We start from the raw sequence: 22,523 nt of genomic DNA, 5'->3' as shown, positions 1-22,523 counted from the left end.
TTGGCAATTGCTAGTCTGATTCGGCAGAACGCCGGTTACAATGGACGCAAAGCGCGAGACGCTAGGCCGCGACGCAAGAAATCGGCCAGTGAGAGAGCGATCTTTCGATTCTTCTCGTATTTCACTGTGATTGGTCGATTTTTTTCGTTGCGACTTATTGTTAGCGTCTTGCGTTTCGCGTCCATTGTAGAATAAGTCTACCGGGGAATCGAAAAATATCCCGGCGCTGTTGTTTCACCGTAACAGCATCGGACTCGCAACGCGGAATTTATTGAACGGAAACCTCACCGCCCCGTCCCAATTGTGCATTTGCAATCGACGTCGCAGGACTCGAACCGGTGCCTAATCAAGCAATTTGGAATTAATAATACCGGGGGTGGAGCGGACGCAGCCTGTAATTAACTATCGCATAATCGCCCTCGGGTCGGCTTCTCCGTGCGGTTGCGAGCCTCGGCCTCTTCCAATAACGTTAATACCATTCGGATTGTAACGTTGACAATACCCGGATTAATGTGCGCGCAAGCCGGAAACGATCCGGTCTCACCCTGCCGGTTTGCGCGATCGATTCCACGCCAATTGTAGCGTTTCGCAAAATGCGCTCGTCGATACGCCCACCGTATACTATTCCTACTTTATTCAGTAAAACAAAGTAGGCAAGCGAGGAGGATTTCGATCGTGGGCCTGGATGGCTCAGTCGGAAGAACGTTCGCCCGGCAAGCGAAAAGTCCCAGGTTCGAACACTGGTCTAGCCCGTTATTTCTCTCGCTGAAAATTCATAAGCGGCGCATCTATAGTGCCTACCGCCCCGAGGATACACCCCTGTTTACTGCTGTGGACGCCGTACGATAATAGTATACTAGTATAGCCAGTTATCAATTGCATCTTCCCAGCGAGATGATTGAATATTTGTTGATTGATGTCGGAACGATGTCGAACCGACACCGACACCGCCAAATTGATGTCGAATTTGACAGTGTCGATGTCGATTCGACACCGTTTCGACGAATTATTTCTCACTGGGTTGCAATTACGGTGGTACAGAATCGCAACGCGATATTAGCACGAGCAGGCCAGGGTGCGCGGCCATGGTACGAGAATATTGCGCGCACAGCCAAACAAATTCCGAGACGAGATTGCATCCATTGCAATTCCACGGCGCGGCCTCGCTGCATAATCCCGTTCCCAAGTGCTTTCCTCGAAACGCGTATACAACCTTTCCCTGCGGGTCAGGTAGGTTCTAAACACGCAAAGTCGCTGCATATCGAGGTTTTCAGAAATTCTGAAAGCTTCGTGAACGGATATTACGGGCCGGGATATATTTAACGCCAAACGCGTAGTCGCCCGGTTCACCTTTCGACATTGATCGCGCGCCAAATGTGCGCAGATAAGTCTCCAGGTTGTAAAAATGCAATTCTGCATAGAACCGAGGTTGATTCGTACGATCGCCTCGTCCTAACACGATTACGCTTGCGTCGTACGTCGGGCGAAACGTCGAGGATAAAGGTCGCCGAGAATCGCGGACATTAGCATCGAATTTAACCCTTTCGCGACCGAGTTCTCTTTTGTCTCTTATTTATTAATTATTGGCTGATTGTTAATCCTGGCCGAAGTAATATTTTTCGCAACGAATTTTAAAATTAAAATTGTTTAGAAACAATTTGTTTGCTGTATTGAAAAGAAAAATTACGTAAAAATGTTATTAGCTGTTAAGACCCGGGACCATACGAGGCTTCTATTACTTATTTATACATGCGCCATTTGAAAAAATGAAAGTGGCCTTGAGATCTCTGAAGCGCCTCCACTTACTAAAAAAATATCGCTAGCATATCACGGCCCACTTGACATCCTACAACATTCGTAATTACAATTTTTTCATGTTTCTAAAAATAGCGGAGATACTCGAGGTGGACAAAGTTATTGCCTCACCCTGTATATAAAGCGGTAGTTTATTAATTACTTAAAAAATTTATGTCTTTTAATTTTTGTTGGTATACGTAGCGTTTTCTCAGCGAACGCGCGAACCATCGATTGCATAAATTATCGAACCCTTTTAAATTTTTCAAGTGGGGCTCGCGTGGGGATCGCAGCGCGATCGCGAAAGGGTTGAATAAAATATCGGTACCCGCGTGATAGGCATGTCACTCTTAACGCGTCGCGTTTCAGCGGGACGCAGCGTTTTATCCGCTCCGGATCGATCGGCGCCGGCGAAGGGACGTGTTTCCTCTTTGTTTTTCTAATTTCATCGCGCGCACCTCGAGGAGATCTCGCCCTACCTGCGGTCCCCTGCGGACGCGATCGTGTGTACCGAAGGGACGAAGCGAGAGCCGGCATCGCGCGCGCGTAAGTCTCCCTCTGACCCGACCCGTCGCAGCGTTTTCACCCGTGGCTAATGAAGTATCGCGTTAAACGGGGGAAACACGATACACCGCGTATACACTCGCCGCGCGAGTTGTCTGAAATACGAGCGCTCCCGCGCTGACGGAGAGGGCCGCCGAATGTCCGGGGGTTCGTCAAGTTTTCGCGAGGCGCACGACACGGAACGGCGCTGAAACGACCGAAAGGATAGATCACGGTTATCGCAGCGTCTTTACGCGGCAATCCTCTCGTTACACGGACCGTATCCCATAGAGCACGCAAATGTTGAATCTCACCCATACAGCACAGAAAGTTAAAATAAGGTTGCCGAAACGTTGCAACGTTGAATGTTGAAGTATAAATATCTTTTCTACGTTGAATCTAGGTTACTGTTTGTACATTAATTTTTTATATTGCTGCAACGTTAAAATAATCTTGAACAAATTATTATTTTTTGACACTCGGATAGATACTTCAAAATGTATAATTATAAAATGTATATATTATATATTTCATACATTTTTAAATACTATTTGAGTGTCAAGAAATAATAATTTGTTCAAGATTGTTTTAACGTTGCAATATAAAAAATTAATGTACAAACAGTAACTTAGATTCAACGTAGAAAAGATATTTATACTTCAACATTCAACATTGCAACGTTTCGGCAACATTATTTTAACTTTCTGTGCTGTATGGGTATATGTCAATCTGTGCGAGCGCGTCCTCTCAGAAAAGATTTTCACTGACGAGACAAAAGTATCCTTGACATAAAACTTATTGCAATCTCGTGTATATTAAGATGAGATCGATATTCCTATTCTTCTCTCTCAAAGTAAGATTGACTTGATTGCTATATTGAAATTGTTATTTCATTGACGTATCAATTTCTTAACTTATTCTAATGCGCTGCATAAGAACCGAGTGTGTTCGAAACGCGTCTGTTTTTACATTGTATAATCTCCATGAATTAATTAAAGAAAGATTTTTCTATTCTTTAAAATCTATTCGGCTCGTTTAAATTCTTGGCCATTGATTCGCTATATAGATATAAGGCTAACACGTTTAAATTGTAGCTCATATATTATTGCGTCTAGAATAAACCTTTTCTCGACGTGTCGTAACACATACAACACAAAAGCTTGCAACAACATTGTTGCAACATTTCATATTGCAGTGTAGAGTTAAATAGATATTGCAGACACATTCTTTTACAATATTACTTTAATAATGTTGTAGCAATATTATTTTAAAATATTGATACGATTACGTTTGTAATACGTAAGTATTTTGTTTTCTCATCTCACTTTTATAGTTTACTAGAAATGTCAAAACGCGCGCTTCACGCACGCATTTGTAGTTGGGCATTGTATATTTTTAAGCATTTGTATACATGCAAAACAGTAATTGTATGCGCAACAATTTAAAATAGAAAGTAATTTATCACTCACTGATACGAGTCGCAACAGCAGAGTTGTACACCCTTAACCATACGTGTATATGTTAAACTGTAAAAATACAAATATGAATATGATTATTATAGACTATTTATGTAAAATCAAAATTATTGTATTAAATATATTTTATATTTTATATTTTTAAAATAGATATTTATTAAAATAATTATATAGAACACTGAAAAAGTCTTTCTTTTAAATATAAACTTACAAAATTGTATACGTATGGTTTTGTCCCTAACACTTATTCGAATCCTCGTTCGAATCATTTGAATAAATCAAATAAAAACACAGAACAGATACTTTATTTCGCACAAGTAACAGATAACATAAAAATGTAATAAGACACTTACCTCACTATTTCTCCGCCGTTGCCCGATGCCTCCTGGGCCTGCTCCTCCTCTCAGATTTCCTTGTTGCACTTACACAACACTCACTCGCAAAAATCATCGATCGCGCGAAATTTCGGGCACTCCCGTACGCGATGTGAAATACCGCGAAACGCACGAAATATTATTAACAAATATCGCGTGACTTTCTGTCATACAAATTAATGAAACGAACAACTTGCATTTTTAATTCGGAGGAATGGATAAATCACTTTTGAATTGGCGATATGAAACGCAACGCGAGCATCGGAAGCATAATCTGCGGTAAAGAAGTAGTTATTAGTCCGAAACAAAACGATATTTTACAATCTTTGTTATTCAATCTAGCCCTCGAAATAATTTAGGTGAATGAAATTTCCAGCTATGAATAGTTGTTATTAATTGCAACAGTTATTTCAGATAATTTTCAATTATAGTTACATAATGTAACGACGTGCGATAAGCAACTTTCTTTACTTCCTACTTGTTCGAGTTGCGAAGAACGACAGAACGAATTACAGCGCAAACGCCGAAGTCGTACAAAATTTTAACTTTTTCCGAAAATAAAACAGATTACACGAAATCGATAGATAATTAAAAGCGCGGCGCGTAAACGGGATGTAACCGCGTCAAAGTACCACGGTTTACCTTCATATTTTAGATGAATTAGTCTCGTGAAATATCTACGTGTACGTTGATAAAGAGCCGTCGCCTCGACATACAATTCGTTTCTCATTACAAGTTGGAGAAACTTAATAATTAATCGAGGAACGTTACTTGTTACTGATAAAGGTGTGCAAATCAAAAGTGTTTTATCCCTGCATTCATCGCGATCGAGTCTTGGAAACCGATAACGCAAAAGTAATTACACGCACGGAGCGACTCTCGCCACTGCCTGCCGGCTCGACGTTCGGCGGGCGAATGATAGAGCAGTGACCTTCGCGTAACGTCGCACGATACCGCGCAGGGTGAAAAACAAGTCAACGAATTCTCAACGTTCGTAGTTGTTTTTCTCTCGGCGCGGTGACGTACGATGTTTTTGCGTGCCAGCGTGTAACTGAAGGCCGCTGCGTTATCACTCGCTCGCCGAACGTCGAGCCGGCAAGCAGTGGCGAGAGTCGCTCAGTGCGTGTTATTACTTTCGCGTTATCGGTTTCCAAGACTCGATCGCGATGAGTGCAGGGATAAAACGCTTTTGATTTGCACACCTTTATTAGCAACAAGTAACGTTCCTTCATTAATTACTAATTTTCTACAACTTGTAATGAGAAACGAAATTGTATGTCGAGGCGACGGCTCTTTATCAACTTGTACGTAGATATTTCACGAGACTAATGGCCGATTTTTTCACTTCCCGATAAAATTATCCGGAGGTTAATCTCAAGTTTTAGTCAATCACGTGCATGGATCTGGTAGTTTATCTCCTGGTTAACTTTAACCGCAACATAACTGGATGTGAAGAAATCGGGCATTACTTATACCCAGTCAGAAATGACTCGTCAATCGATGTCGAAACGACGTCGAATCGACGTCAATATGACGGTTTCGATGTCCATACGACGTCGTTTCGACGTCGATCGACGAGACATTTCTGACTGGGTATTATAAATGTAAACCGTGGTACTTTGTCGCGGTTACATCTCGTTTACGCACCGCGCTTTTAATTATCTATCGACTTCGTGTAATCTGTTCCATTTTCGGGAAAAGAGAGAAATTTGTACGACTTCGGCGTTCGCGGTGTAATTTGCTCTGTCATTTTTCGCAACTCGAACGAGCAGGAAGTACAGAAAATCGCTTATTGCACATCGTTACATTATGTAAATGATCTTGATTAACTGTTGCAATTAATAGCTACTATTTATCGCTGGAAATTTTGTTCACATAACTTATCTCGAGGATTAGATTGAATGACAAAGATTTTAAAATATCGTTTCGTTGCGGACTAATAACTATTTCTTTACCGCAGATTATGCCTCCGGTGCTCGCGTTGCGTTTTATATCGGCAATTCAAAAGTGTTTTATCCATTATCCTATTTTTCCAAATCGAAAATGCAAATTGTTAGTTTGAGTAATTTGTATGGCAGAAAGTCACGCGATATTTGTTAATACCATTTCGTGCGTTTCGCGGTATTTCACATCGCGTACGGGAGTGCCCGAAATTTCGCGCGATCGATGATTTTTGCGAGTGAGTTTATGTGAGTGCAACAAGGAAATCTGAGAGGAGGAGCAAGCCAAGGAGGCGTCGGGCAACAGCCGAGAAAGCGTGAGGTAAGTGTCACATTTTTATGTTATCTGTTACTTTGTGAAATAAAGCAGCCGTTTTGTGTTTTTATTTGATTTATTCACATAATTCGAACAAGGATTCGAATAAGTGTTAGAGACAAATAGTACAATTCTGCTGTTGCGAATCGTATCAGTGAGTGATAAATTACTTTTTATTTTAAATTGACGTTGCACATATAATTACTTCTTTGCATGCATATAAATTCTTAAAAATATACAATGCTCAACTACAAACTGCGCGCGCGAAGCGCGCGTTTTGTTATTTCTAGCAAACTATAAAAATAAAATGAGGAAACAATATACATATTACAAAACATAATTGTAGCAATATTTTAAAATAATATCGCTACAATATTACTAAAGTAATGTTGTAAAATAATCTCTGCAATATGTATGTAACGTTACACTACAATATGCAATGTTGCAGCAATGTTGTTGCAAGTTTTCGTGTTGTATGGGCATTTTCGTAAATAAAATTATTACCCGTATAACTTGAGCGATCAGCTTGTATTTAATTTCGTAACTTTTCGTCGTGTACAAACAATTGTTTACAGAGTAAGGGTAAAAAACTAATTTTTGTAAAAGTGCAAGAATTTATACAATTAATAGTTTAATTGTTATACTCATTACTTACGTAAATTTACGTACCTTTTTACAACGCACGCATTATTCCACTCTAGATACAAGAATTTTCCATTTAATATTAAAGTATCCCTCTCGCAATAATAAATATAATTGCCGCTTTATATCGATCCTATTTTATAGCACATCGAAGTGTAATAACGCTGGATCGAGGGTCTTTTCTGCGAGTGCATGCGAAGCATCGAACTCTTCGCAACAGTCGTCGATAATTGAAATGGAATATCGGTTTTGTTTCGATAACGATTCAAGTGACGCGCGCGGAGGTGATTAGAGGCGATTGAAAATATTTCGGGCGCGTATGCGTGTGCGCTCTGCTCATTAACGTCGCACCGTGCGTGTCTCGCGTCGCGCCACCATGCTTTCCACCCGGCTGAGGCGATTTATAATACACAAGCGTTACACAACGTCGGAAGTATTTCAAGAGCGCGCGGTGCGCGAAATAGATCGGGCCGCGATTGCGGGGATTTAATTTTAAACGACGCGCGTGCCCCGTGCGCTACGCGACAGCCGCGTAAACGAAGCGACGTGGGGCACGCGTGCACGGAACGGAAGCGAGACACGGCCGGACACGCACGGCCGTATCTCGGCCCAGGGTGGTCGATAACGCCGCGTTTGCGCCGACACGGTGTAGGAGGACGCGAACGAAAGGGCGCGAGGGGAAGACCAGCCGAAGGGATCGGACAGAGAAGAGAGACTGTGTGTGTGAGAGAGAGAGCGAGATAGAGAGGGGGAGGGGAGGGTGAGAGAGCGATGCGAGGAAAGGGGAGGAGAACCGACGAGAGAATTCGAGCCCGATGGCAGCGGCGGGTCTGGCACGGCTCGTTCGCTCTGTGTTCCCGGCTCCTGTTGAAATCTCCGTAACCCGACACCCTCCCCGAATGCCGAACTTCAACCGAGCGGGGTTGATGTCTCCAGCGATGGCTCGCGTGGTGCGTCCATCCGGACGGACGAGCGGTGGATCGAGCGCGCGGCTTCGCGACGATCCCTCGATTTCCTCTCGAGTTTCTCCGCTCTACCCTCCCGACGTCCTCTTCCAAACGGCACCAATCGCAAATCACCGCGGAACCGGACACGCGCGTACGTTGCGTCAATCACGCCTCGGCGGTTCCCCGACAACTCGCGGCGTTATAATCGTAAAGCTCGCTTGGCGGTTCCGCATTTCGTAAAGGCAAACAGTTTCATTCCTATAATCTCGCGTGCCCCTACAAGAGAGAGAAAGAGAGAAAGAGAGAGAGAGAGAGAGGCCGGCAACACCTCTCGATTACGCGATAGCGCAGCAAAAGGAGAGATTGTAGCCGTAATCATTACGGTGTTATTATATCTGATAGTGTTATTACACGTCATTATACCGTTATGTTGCGCCGCACGTGATCGCACGAGGACGCGGACGGACACCGGCGAGCGATCCCGAGCTCTCCTCACGGCGCGTGACACGCGGCTGCGTGTGCGCGTCTCCCGATAAGATAAACGGACCGATCGGATCGATAGGACGGCGGGGCGCGCAGGGCGCGGAGGACAGGCCCTTGAGGGTCGCGTAACGACTGCGGCGAAGGACGAGAGTTCGCGGTAGTCGGGGACGAGCGCGGAATCGGCCCCGTCACCGTCATCCGTCATTCTCGCTACAGCGGGACAAATCGCCTTCTTCGATCGCCCTCGTTTCCGGGACGAGAGCGAATTCTCGACGAATTATTCGATTACGCGCCGCGCGCCCTCCCGCGCGACAATTAATAATATTAATGCCGCTTATTCGCGCGCGTAAATTGTGTTTAACGTCTTGCCGAAGACAAAAGCGTGGCGGAAGGAGTCCAGGACTTGCTCCGGGAAATTTCCCATCGTTTGCCTTTACGCTTAATCAAGGATTGCTGTAGCCTTTCACTATTTGTTACTCTTTTACCCGCGGTGTTGAGAAAGAGGAAAAAAAATATCAGTTGTATTAACTGTATTTTTTTCGGTTGCTTAATTTTTAATTGTGGCCTTTCTGCATGGATAATTGGATAATTTGATGCGCTGATGAAGACCTTGTAATGGCCGAAACGTTCGCATCTATGATTGTTTGAATATAATTCTTCCCACTGTCACAGGGTGTACTAAAACCACCGGATATTCTTGAAATCATAAATTCTTTGGAAAATTTCAAGAGGAAAATTCTAATACAAGCATGTCGGGGATGTAATAGTTTTTAAATAATAAGCGATTATTTTTCACAAATAATATAGGCCTAAAATTCCGCGCGCTCAGGCACGGCGACATGACAAGTGATAAAAGTGTTTCCACGAATGTCGCCCTTTTTATTTAATTCATGTAAAAATTTGCAACATGTAACTTCAAAGTGTTGCAACTGTCAAAGGTGTCGATCAATATCGGTTCCCTATCAGAAGCCTATCACTTGTGAAATATAATCGCTTATTATTTAAAAACTATTACAGCCTCGACATTTTTGTATTAGAATTTTCGTTTTGAAATTTTCTAAAGAATCTGAGATTAAAAGGATATCCGGTGGCTTTAGTACACCCTGTATAGCTTGTCATTGTATTAAAAAGTTCTCGCTGTCGTTCGCCATCAGTTGGTAAGAACCCTTTTGCTTTCTTATCGTAAAAGAACAGGAAAAAAATGTAACTGCAGTAGCTAAAAACTGCATGTGGTCAACTAAATTTCAGTTGTAAAATATGGACAGCTAATATTTAGTTGTGATAGCTAATATTTTGCTACTGTGCCTGTTGTATTAGGTGCGACAGCAAACCGTATACTGTGGTTTAAAAATGTATAGTTATGGCCGTAAAATATTCTTAGCAAGTCATGATTGGCTACGGTACACGGAGAGAATTTTCTTTTAAAATTTAGCCTGAAAATTATCGTAATCGTGGGACAACACGGTATTGCGATAAACAACGAGGAATTTCATGAGAGTTTTTTTCAAATTTTACTAGAAATTATACTTATTGCTAGTATATTTTACTAATAAAATGTATGGCAAAATTTCAAGGAACTCACATAAATTTCTTGAAAATGCCACGTTGTCCCACGATCGCATGACTTTCAGAATAAATTTTCAGAGAAAATTCTCTCCGCGTAACGAAAATTTGTTTTCAGCGCTGCTTCCGTGATTGCGCTCTCCCGGAGAAATCTCAAAATTAGGCGAGTTCGCTCGAATGGAGGTCTTCCGGCGATTCCGTTGCGTAGGCGCGATAAACAACGAGCGAACCGCGCGAACGTCGCCCATCAAACGACGCATTGAGACGTTATTGCGCCAGCTGTTTCCTCATCCCGGGAACGACGAGCGTGGATCTCCTCTCGTAATTCGCTGCCCGCGCTCGTTAAGCTCTCGCGTATCGCGCCATTACGCGCGATGAGCGCAGACACGCGGTATCCACGACACGTGTAGGAGTTCTGCGCAATCCCGAGGATTTTATTTCTGCGAGATGCACCGCGCGAGAGATCATCGCGATGATGAATACCCGTTTCGACGTGCATATACAGCTCGCGGCTAATTTTCCTTCCGCTTGTTGCTGCGGAATTTTACCCCGCCGCATTTCGTCACCTGCGTCGAAATTGCTCAAACCATCGACTGGGCTGATTTCAAAAGGGCGGACTCTTCGACAGCGCCCAACGACACTCTTGAAATACAAGGCGGATTGAACATCAGTCCTTAGAAATTAGTAGAAAAAAGAACGAAGACGAGCGTGTTTCACTAGGCGCGAGTTCTGGACCAGACGCTGGAATAAACGCTCATTCTGGAGCCAGAATGAGCGTTTAAGCGCACGGAGAGAGTTTTCTCTTAAAATTTGTCTGGAAAATCATGTAATCGTGGGACAACGTGGCATTTCGAAGTACTTTATGAGAGTTTAAAAAAATGTTTCCATACATTTTACTAATAAAATTTTTATTTACTTCTACTAGAACATTTGCTAGATTTGAAGAAATAGATATGAAAATACTGAAGTTAAAAATTTAGTAGATTCGAAGAAACACGCTTTCAAGGTATCTCATTTGTTCAACCTAAATTAATCTTCTCTCTCTCATTCTGGGTGTAACATTATATAAATACAATAAGTTGACACATTAAGGTTCGTTACATCTATGATGAATGCAATTCAAATCAATTATAATAAAAATCTCGAGATTCGCTCGTTTCTACACCGCGCCACGTCGATTCCCCTCGTCGTAATACTCATTAAAGTTACACGGCTGAAACGTAAGGTCACTCGAAGCGACGTTATAACGAAACACTCGGGCTCGTAGATGCGCAAGGAGATGCGACGAACGAGGATTCGACGGGTAATCCATATTCCGCGAGGATGCTCTAATGCACCGATCACGTGCGCCAGTGTCTCATTAATCCGCGGAGAACGGCGCGCATCGCGAAACGCCGAATGCCGGTTTCGCAAGCATCCATCTTCGCGGCTCCGAGTCTCGAGACCGCGCCGTGTCACTGATCCTGGAAGTCTTTCTCCACCGACATGTGCGGGAGTCGTGAGACTGATCGAAGAGCAAACTTCTTCGCGAAGCACAATTCCGTTCCCCTCTCTTTTAATCGGTCGTGCCCAGTCGCATTTAAAGTCCATGTAAAATTTCCTTCGAGCCTTTCGATGATATATTATAATACATTGTGGTGTAACGGAATATATATTATTAATAGAAGTAACTTCTTTTGACGAGGGGTAGACGTTATGGAAACCTTTCTTCGCCGACGTGTGCGGGAGTCGTGAGATTGATCGAACTCCTTCGGCCACCTCCTTTCTGCGCCTGCAATTCCGCTCTCTTCTCTTTTGAAGCCCGCTTGAGCCTTTCGTTGATATTATAATAGAATATATTATTAATAGAATTAAATGACTACTCTTGATAAGGGGTAGACACGATGAACGTCTCATTATCGCTGTTGCCAAACAGCCGCGCACCGAATTCACACGCTCCGTCCTGCAGGACATGTCAATCTGATACTTAGGATCTTTAATTAGAAAACGCGAATGTTAGAGAGCGCTCACAAAGTAACAACCGCAATTACTTAAGCATCTGGTAATTGTTGGCGTGATTGCGAGGGATTGCGGACAGACTCCACTTTCACAGATCTCCGAGACGTGTGAACGATCGCTATCGTCGAAGACTTCGTCACGTCAATGAGATACTCGCTACCCCATGCGTATCCTTCCAGGAGCACCAATTACGCGTGCGTGCGTGCGTGCGTGCGTGCGTGCGTGCGTGCGTGCGTGCGTGCGTGCGTGCGTGCGTGCGCACATGTGACACGGGCCGATGTGATGCAAGACGTTAATGACGCCACGAGTGTCTTTTTAAAACACGCCGCGTAATCGGGATAATTAGTTAAGCTGCGCGATTACGCGTGAATCAGCTAACACGTCTCGTTTACGCGATTCAGGCAGGGTGGGCACTCGTTAAGCGCAGGAGTTGACAGAAGCCGATTTCAATTCCTGAAACCAGGATTCTATTCCCACGCAATCTAATTTTCAATGACGAATGTAATCCGACGGCGTCTCGTACGTTCACGTCGCGTGCATAACGTGTTGCGCAGCGCGTTGCACGTGCCATGCGCGCCCGCATCCGTGGCGCAACCGTTGATTGTCGAAACATATTCGCTCGCGCCCGAAGGAGTCGTTCGGCATCGCAGTCGGCGGTCAAAGCGATCGGCAACTGCCGGTCGGATAAGTCTTGACCAGCTCCCGTTCGACCCCGCGACGCGACCGACCGATTTGCGTTCGCTGTTGCGAGCGCGTTGCGTTCGTCCTGCAACGCGTTTTGTCTTTGCGTAATGCGGACTCGCAGCGGAGAAGCGCGTTCGAGCCGAAGCACCCGCGTTCGACACTCGTGCGCTCGCCGCGGCCTCTCAACAAAGGCTGACGACAGAGAACGATCCGTAAACGCTTAAGGGCCTGAGCAGAAAGATTGTCGTAACCGTTCACGATTTTGTCGTAGGACGTAAGTCGGTGTCGCATTATGACGTAACAGCCACATCGAATATTTCAATGTCATAACAATTACCGTTCATTAATTCGTTCACAAAAGGTAGTTTCTTAATAAACATAAAGCGGGAGTTTGCAGGGTACGAATAAAACATATTTCTCCATGTACGATCAATCGGTAATTCAAAGTGTAGGTACGTGAAATGATTCATTCAAACGATTCACAATTCATTTAAGAATCTTATATTATATTCTCGCAATTGTTTGTAATTTTAATAACTCGTAACTTCCGTCAATTTCCACCACTCATTGGCAGAAAGCCCGCACGAATCTGCTCCAAATTTAATTAAAGATAGAAAAATGTCGTCCCTAAATTAAATCGGGCAGATCCACATTCGGTCGGAAAGAAGAAAAAATAAAACTGACAAAGTGTCTCGCCCCGTGAGCGATCCTTTGTTCGCTACATCGCCGAAACTATACATCAACGATCTAAAAAAAGAGCACAAATGCCCCACCGACATCCCCGTTGCGATGTCGAAACGGTGTCACACTCCCCCGGTCAAATATAGCCCTTTATTCCGCGAATACGCGACAAGCTCGCGCTCGTAAGTTCTATCTATAGGCGATTCGAAAGCGGAGCCGCGATACGTCGTATTGACGTGGAGACGGATCTCGTGAAACATGCATGCACGCGAGCTGCGACACGCGGCTCGTCACACTGACCTAGAATCGCGCTGAGAGAAAGAAGAGGTCCCGCTTCTCAGGGGGATGATACTCTTATACGACCGCGCGCGCGGATAATCCGCCCCCGAGTTGAGATTAAAGTCGCTGCTCCGACCGCCGGATGGACACGTGCCGTCGAATCGCCGTTCGGTTCCTCGGTCAATTTGAAAGTCAATTTTCCACCGATGAGAGCATCTTGTTGCAAGCTCCTTCGGCAATTCCGGTACAGCCGTACGAAAGATTCCCGGATTCAATGCTGTTGAACTTGAATTTGTAATAAATAGAATCGACTGTGATAATCAAATTTATTACTGCAAAAGGAACATTTTAATCTTAAGGCGATGTGTCGCACGCTTCCGACGGTAAAGAAATTATGAAAATCGTTTCCAACTTTTCTCGAGAACGGTCTTACAGAATAACTCAGAATTTTTACAGCCAACGTCTGATTAATGGAGAAACAAAGTGGTTCTCCGCGTTATTCCTGATTTGGAAAGAAAATTGCAGTTTTATTTACCACGCAAAAATCTGTAAGTTTTTTTTTTCAAAATCAGGAAAAACGCAGAGAACCACTTTGATCATCTATTAATCAGGTGTCGACTGTAATAATTTCAAGGCATTCTGTAGAGCCGTTTTCGAGAAAAGTTGGAAACGGTTTCATGATTTCTTTACCGGCGGAAGCGTGTGACACCTCGCCTTAAATGGAAAAATCTCGAGTAAAATAATGTTGGCACGTGCGCTGGAAAAAAGCATGCAAAGTTACGTAAATAACGAATGTAGCAATCAGAATTCTAAATAACGAAAATGTATATAAATGTGCTTTTACAAAAATTAATTTACCACTAGCGTTATGACACATCGAGATAAGTTTTAGTCTAAACGCAAGAATATATAATTTTGTTACCTTTATCCCAATAGTAAGTCAATCGATATTTAATTGAATTACTGATTTAATTTTAATATCGGTTTTTATGAGGTTGTGACAGGTTTAAAAATAAATCGAGAATATCTTTCGTCTCGTTATCAGAAATTCTTTCTGCGGGGGTGGATGCTGAATATCTCGGCCATTGATTTTTCAACGAGTAAGGGAACGTCTTCGAAGAAATCCCTATTATACTCGGAAAGTCGGTTGCGAATTGAATGGAGAGAGCGCGGATTAAAGGGTGGTTCTTGGGAATCTCGCGAAACTGCATCGTGACGTTAAATATAATCGCGACGACGAAACATCAATGGAACGGAGCCGTCTGCGGGGAAACGTTGGCGATTTATTACGTACGTTTTCTCGCGAATAAACGAAGGATGTGTTTTACTGCGGGTTTCGTGTGCGAGGCAAGTACCGGGGAAAATATTTTCTCTGGCACGACAAAAGTATATACGTAGCATCTCCTTGACAGTCTCGTTACGTTTGCGAGAAAGTCCGCGGTGCCTCTGTCAAACAGGTTGTAAAATAAATAGAAGATATCTCAAACATCACGGAAAGACGCATCGCGTAGACAAATGGCAAAATTTACTTGTTGTAATTGTATATACGCGCACATTAAAGTGACTGATTAACGATGAGCGCGGTATTCTAAACGAATAGAGTAATTGCCACGGAATTACGCGACTATTAGAGAAGAGTCCCCTATTATGAGATAAGCTCTTAATACGAGATAGCGGAGTTTCTGCTAAATTAACAGGCATCATCTGTTGATTCCTTCATGAATTTACATAGTGCCCTAGAGGTGAGGTGCGTTTAGTGAAAAATTCATTGTCAAATCGTGTAATCGATGCGAAAAAAGATTTGTGATTGAATTTGGACGTTGAAAACCTGTTATCTCGTATTACATCTAAAAAAAGTTTGGTTAAAATGAAACAAATTTGTTCGAATTTACTAGACTCTTACTTAGTTTTAAAGAAATGATTTCTTTACCTTAACAAAAATTTTATTTGATCGAGACTGGAATTTCTAAGAGAATTCATATCTATTTCTTCAAATCTAGCAAATGTTTCAGCACAAGTAAATAAAAATTCGATAAATTCAAAGAAATATGATTTCAACGTATCTTATTTGTCGAACCTAATTAAATCTTTTTTCTAGGCGTAGAGGCCTGTCTCATAATAGAGGATTCTCCTCTATCAGCGAGTATATGATTAACAATTAGACCGAGGGAAAGTTTCGAAGAATGTCGTTCCGAGAGTCGCAATAAATTATTTAAAATTCTTTTCAATCGAGTCTAGAAAGAAATAATTAGCTATTTAAAATCTTAGTGTGTCCGAAAAGATTTTCGTGGCTCTCGGCAGATTTAATGGATGCATTCTCTGATGCACTTTACGCGCGATAAAAATTGCTCCACGTATTTGAACGCATTAACACGGTAATTCAAACGGACTTCTAAATTACGGATTTCAACGGCAATTTCGCCATTCCCCGTTTCGACGCGAGTGATTTTATCGCGCGGAAACGAAGGCCGGCGACAAAACTCGATTGTTTAATCCGCATTTAATGACGCGCCGGGGCTGATCCCCGATTGCCGAGCGCGAAAAACGACGCTGGAGCGACGTTGAGTCTCGCGGAACGAAATTATGCGCGATTACCCGAGTCGAATATTTTGGCCTCGGTTTAGTCTCGTATAACTTTTTAATTGGGAGCAATGAGGTCGAACCAAGGTCTTCGCGTCGGAGAAAATATATTGAACTTTTGACGTCAGATAGGCCTGAAAAGTGTCGCTATTTCCCTTTCAGGCAGTAAAGAGACCAATGCGAGATGCAATCAACAGAGGTTCGGTAGATCCTCTTCGGCCTAAGAGCTTTCAAAAAGAGTGAAATATTCTATTACATTCTCTTTGAGGGTTAAAATGAGGTTAAATACAATTTTTTTGTACTCATCTGGGCCTGAAATTGGAATTTCAAACCGACTCCGAGGTCCAAATGAAGACAGAATAGAGTAGTCGGGGCCCATTCCGGGACCAAATACTCGACTCGGGTAAAAGGACAAGAAAGCGACGTTTAAAGTGACAGTAAAATTAAATCTCGGCGCCGGGCGACAGGTGTAATTTACAGCGAGGAGAAACGTTCGGATCCTGCCTTCGAGACACGCGCTCAGATATTATTATCATTAGTCGCTTATCGGCGCCAACGAATCGCGCACGATAACGCCTGGCCGATCGCGAGTGATTTATTTCCGGGAAGCTGGAAGCACCCCCCGGCCACGCATTAGTGCCTTCTCGCAAATCACCGCTTCGCGAAATAAGTCACGGCTGTGACTTCCACCTCGAGAATCTCTTTCCGCCAATGTATTTTGTTTTCCGCGCGCGGCGACTTCCGGGTATACTTTCACGCAGGGCCGACGTCAACTCGGGGCAATTAGCGTGATTGTTATTATGCAATCTCACGGTGACGATGCTCCATCGTGACGTAACGAGCATTCTTCGTCGCCGCGGATCGCGGAAACTCGTACCGAAACTGGCCATGTAATTTTTAATCGCAGCCATTGTCGAATGACTCAACATTTTGCTGTGACTTGTAATTAACAGTAAACACACGCACTGGTGCAATTAATAATTAATAAGAATTTATACGTGCAAATGCGCAAATGTATGCTTGTTAAATTATTCGTTTATTTAATGACACGTTAATTCCGCCGTTTGCAGGCGACAGAATGGTGGCTAAATGACATGTACATGTCCGTCCCGCTGGCCCTGCCAATCAACAGCAACCCCGGCCTGGCCGCGAAACCGAAGAGATTTGCAAATCAGCAGGAGGCCGCGGTGTTCCTCGCGCGATTTCTCACCGAGCTGCTCAATTATCAGGAATTACTAGACAGGTGAGACAAGCGCAATTTTCCGCAATCCCGCTCGTTCGTTCTGTACGATAATCCGAGGTGCGAATTGTCCGGTCGCAAGTTGCAAGGTTTCGCTCTGCCACTGGATGCGGCAGCGGGCGTTCGGTTCAGTCCCATTCAACTCGAACGTAATGTGGAAGTTCCGCTTTGATCTTCGACCTCCGCGATCATTTCTTCTGGTGCCAGCTACATTCGCTGACCACTTCGGGCGAATTTTAGGACGGCCGTTGGTACGCAACAATTTATCGATAATCGAGGGAGAGACGCAGCGCGCTGGTCTCGACGTGGCCGGGGACAAAAAGAAGCCGCGCTGAAATCAATTTAGGGGGAAGGCGTGCGTCTGCGAGGAAATCCGGCTCGCAAGATCCATAGAAAGCGAGCGCGCAGAGGAAAGGGAGCCGCGCGAGAGAGAATGAGCGGACGTTCGCGAGCTCAAAGGGTCCTCGGAATCCAGCATCCGGACGAGAGTAAGCCGGCGCTGCGAGGAGAGTGTTCCTTTCTTTCCAAAACTAACGCAAATTCGCGACGGGGGAAATCCGCCGCCGGTATTCTTAGCGGCGAGTGCGCGCGGCTCGTCTCGTCTCGCGTTTCTCTGAAATAAAACGAAAGTGAGATTTGAAAGGCGGGAGAGATGCCGGTCACGAAAAAGCCGATCCCACCACTCTTTTATCCTCCGGAAACTCATGTTTCCCTTAATATTCCATATTTTTTAAATACGTCCACGCAAGATTTCATCGTACCTATAAGTTCACAAATGTTTTCCTATCGGGAATCTCAAAATTAACACTTGTGTACGCTTCCAGTAAATTAACCCACGCGGGCTGTTTGTGAGCTTTAACTTGTTCGCAATACAGAAACGTGCGCGAATTATTATGAGAGAGTAAGCTTTGAATCTCGAATAGGTCCGGATTGGAGGTTGAACGTGTGAAATCCAAGGACGGCAAGACCATGCAACCGCTCTGCATGGCGCAACATTATCAGATGTTTCGGATCTATCGGCGGCCCGGTGTAAACAGCGACGAGCAGATTATCCTGGACAGAGCGTCCTCCGGCGACCACATTATCGTCGCGCACCATAATCAGGTGGGATTCAAAGGCGAACAATATCGCATTGACACGAAACGATTGCCGGTGATTCCCATAGATTTCTGCGCTCCGCTCTTTCAGCATTTCAGGGATTACTCGTCAATCAAACTAATCGCGATTACACGTAGCGCGTGATCCTCGATAGTCTTTGAGAATTCAATCAAACATACTGAAAGCAGAAGTTTACCGAACCACGCGGTTTCGAGAAAAAGCGATACTCCGGATCGCCGTCACGATCTTCGCTCGTCCTGTTGCAGTTTTACAGCGTGCCGGTGAGGGCGTCGGACCGAGGCCGGATCACGGAGATCGAACTGGTCCAGCAGCTACTGAGGATCATGGAGACCAAAGCAGATCCCAGAACTCCGCCGGTTGGGATTCTCACGACCGCGAAGCGACCGGCCTGGGCGAAGGCGCGGGAGGAGCTGATCAAAAGTGCGTACGACGCGATTAAAGGTGTCCACTGGGTGTGAGCATCCCGTACGCGAAGAGAACATCGTACTTTAAGCGCCCGATTCAGGGGCTCTCATGCAGTGGATTAAAAAAAAAACAGGAGCTGCGCGTTTTGTAGAAAAAATTGCCCGAGCCTCGATAAATAAAGATAAACGTTGAAGCGGGTTTAATTCGGAGCGGATCTCTGGAATTCATTTAAAGGACACCTTAAACTCTCTCGTTTCTATCGCATCGAGCTCCCTCGCGGTGTATCGCTATTATCGTCTTTATAGAATCCGACAGAGGAGATAAAAAGCTTCATTGACCCGTAACGCGTGTAACGTTTAGTCTCCTGCGAAGAATAAGAGCTCGATTAGCTCGGCTTCGCGCTGCGATGCGGCGCGTTTCAATAGCTGTACGCTTTCGAAACTGTTAAAATATTTACACCACGTGTCATCGTATCCCTAGCGGAAAAAAATTTCTTTAAAAGACTACAAAAAATTGACTTGAAATAGAAATTTGTAGAAATTTTTATATCCTCGTTGAAACATTAATTTTTTTGTAACGAAACAGTACCGCAAATTACATTGTTCTCAAATCAAGAAATTATTGCAAGTAGTTTTTCATGAAAATGTACAATTTCGTAAAAATTAGTACAAAACTTTACTAGTTTAAAAAAAATTGAGAAACAACAAAATCTTAGAGAACTAAAATACCTGCTTAATTGTAGAATATTACAAGAATTAACAAAAGTGTTCCAATTCTAGCATTTCCATGTTGATTTTTAAAGCACTTAAATTCACATAGAATTTCTTAGATTCTAGCATTTTTATGTTGATTTTTAAAACACTTTAAATTTACGTAGAACTTCTTAGATTCTGGCAGTATATATTTTTTATGTAGAATTATTTCCGGCAGGGATCACAGCTGATTGTGTTGATTTTCTCTCGCGATCCCCGCGCGCCACGTGCAAAACGAACGCCTCGCGCTCCGCAATTGTATCTATTGTCGGTCGAGCGATTTACTCGCGAAGCTCCTGCGCCCACGGGCGTTTATCTCACTGCCGAGAGAAAGAGAGGGAAATATGATAATCCGGTTATCTAAAAACTAGCTTGTCTACGGGCGACCCTCGTCGCCACGTGCCCTCGCCATAATTATCCACTCGCGTTCACCCGCTCCGCCAATATTCGCAATATTCCCATTAACTCCCTAACCCGACCTTGCTCAACGGGAACCGTACGACCCACCTACGCCTGCAAATCGAATGAACGGCCGACGCTAACGAGCTAACGGCGACCCGCGCGTTCGCGTTGATTAATTAAAAGCCAAGCCGAGTGTCGCGAAGACAACGGAGAGATTGTGGCTCTCGTTAAAGTAGTGCGATCCCGGAGTTTCGTTCTAATGGAGCTCGTAATGCGCTCGGGTTTCGTATTCACAGCGTAAGTTTTGAACGATAAAGCTAGTTAGACTTATGTTACGTAAATTTGATCATCACTTGCGCTGCCTCCAAGTGAAAAGGAACGATCTCGTCTATTTTCACATCGCAAGAATCTACTATCTAAAAATCAACCGGTGGATTATCGCTGAAAACAGAGAATGGTCACTGATATGCGGTTATAATATACCACTGCGATTTTCTTTTAAATTCTTAAAGTAAGTTTTAAGTTTACCCTAAATAAAAGTTTAAAGTGCCCAAATGTACTTTTCATATTTCTTATTTTTCTAAAGTAAAATTTTAAGGCTTTCTAAGGTGTATTTTCCCAAGAGGACACGGCATTTTAAAGAATTTTATGAGTTTTTTAAATTTTACCATGCGTTTCACTACTAATTATACTTAGTATATTTAGTATATGTATGTTACAATAGTAAAATGTATGGTAAAATGTATGGTACAATTTTCAGGATAAATTTTAAGAAAACATTTTCTCCGTGTGGTATGCTTATAACTGCACTGAAAAAAATTTCTGGTTGAATATGGACGAATCAGATAATTCCTTTAGGATTTACCAGAATTCCTTTAGGATTTACCAGAATTTCTGTAGGATTTACCAGAATTCCTGTAATCCTACAGAAATTCTGGTAAATCCTAAAGGAATTCTGGTAAATCCTAAAGGAATTATCTGATTCGTCCATATTCAACCAGAAATTTTTTTCAGTGTGCAAATCAGTAACTATCCAGTGTTTTCAGCGATAATCCACTGATTGACTTTTAGATAAAGTAAAGAATAAAAGTTCTTAAAAGAAAGTCACTGATACAAATAATAGAAACACCTTATGTGGTGTTTCTATTATGTTGCATATACACCCTTTTTAAACACAGAAACCGATAACTTTTACGCTGAAGTTGAAATGGTGTACCTATTAAATTGATAATCAATCTAACAATATTTTTAATTAAGCATCCTTTAGGAACGCATTGTAAAGACTTACAAAAATTTTTTTCTAGAATTATGAGCTATATTAGATGTTTCAGAGCGATATAAAATTTAATTAAATGTAGCAATGCAATGAGGAACCCAGCGCCATTTTCATAATTTTTAGTTCCGTATCGCAAAGTGATCATAAAGGTCTGCGGTATATTTTGCAAAAAATGAGTCAACTCTCTGTAAAAAGCACGCAACACAAGTAATTGTGCTTGAAATAATGTTGGCACAGAATTTTCTTTCTGATGTAGAAAAAGCGCATATTACCCATGCAACTGTATTTGAGATTATAATGTTGGCACAGAATTTTATTTTTAATGTGAAAAAAGTGCACGTAACACACGGAACTGTATTCGAAGGGGACTATAGTTCGGTCATTATATTCGAAATAACGTCGGCGCAGAATTTTATTCCTAATGTTCCGCGAGATTTACTCGAGCGGAAACAGCTGGTCCCGCACTGCAGAGCCACTGCGTCCAATTTAACATCCAATATTCAAATCCGAAGCGAAGCAAGCGGAGTCGGACTTTCTAACAGCTTTCATTTAATTCCCATTATTATTGCGGCGATTCTTTACTATCGCTCCTCATTCCCGCAACATCGCGCAACGCGTGGATGCCGGGCGTTGCGAAACTCGTTATATCGCTGTAGCTGATGGTCGCCTGAATTAACAAGACTGCGAAACGGCTTCCAGACGAGCGCAATCGTCACAATCTGGAGCTGTTGGAGCGCTGTCTCTGCGTCGTTTGCATCGACGACGACGTGCTGCCGACCACATTTAACAATCCCATGAAGAAGGAGGACCGATGGATCGGCGACCGAGATTACGCGAACGTGCTTCATCACGCTCTTCACGGCGGAGGATCCCGGCACTTGGGCGCGAATCGCTGGTTCGACAAGACTTTCCACGCCATCCTCGGCAAGGTACGTTTAATTTAAACCGCTAAAGTCGATCTGCGACAGCCATAAACGCGCTCAGCCTTACTGGCGCAATAAAGCTACGCTTATTATGTAATTTTCATCAT

The 22,523-nt window shown here is 43.4% G+C and overlaps 1 protein-coding gene across 1 annotated transcript in view; it reads left to right on the top strand.

Annotated features, from left to right (window-relative positions):
- Positions 1-22,523, top strand: part of LOC105569893 (choline O-acetyltransferase) — an 82,435-nt gene that overhangs the window by 48,038 nt on the left and 11,874 nt on the right. Inside the window, exons 4-7 of the mRNA XM_012026702.1 lie at positions 17,370-17,542; positions 18,463-18,643; positions 18,904-19,078; positions 22,193-22,422. Of these exons, the coding sequence (XP_011882092.1) occupies positions 17,370-17,542; positions 18,463-18,643; positions 18,904-19,078; positions 22,193-22,422 (759 nt within the window). The remainder of the gene's footprint in view (positions 1-17,369; positions 17,543-18,462; positions 18,644-18,903; positions 19,079-22,192; positions 22,423-22,523) is intronic.

This window comes from Vollenhovia emeryi, unplaced genomic scaffold (assembly GCF_000949405.1).
Source record: "Vollenhovia emeryi isolate VEMERY1.0 unplaced genomic scaffold, V.emery_V1.0 DF939122.1, whole genome shotgun sequence".
Classification (NCBI taxonomy): domain Eukaryota; kingdom Metazoa; phylum Arthropoda; class Insecta; order Hymenoptera; family Formicidae; genus Vollenhovia; species Vollenhovia emeryi.
Note: the sequence above shows the minus strand (reverse complement) of the source record. Positions and strands in the feature narration are given on the sequence as shown.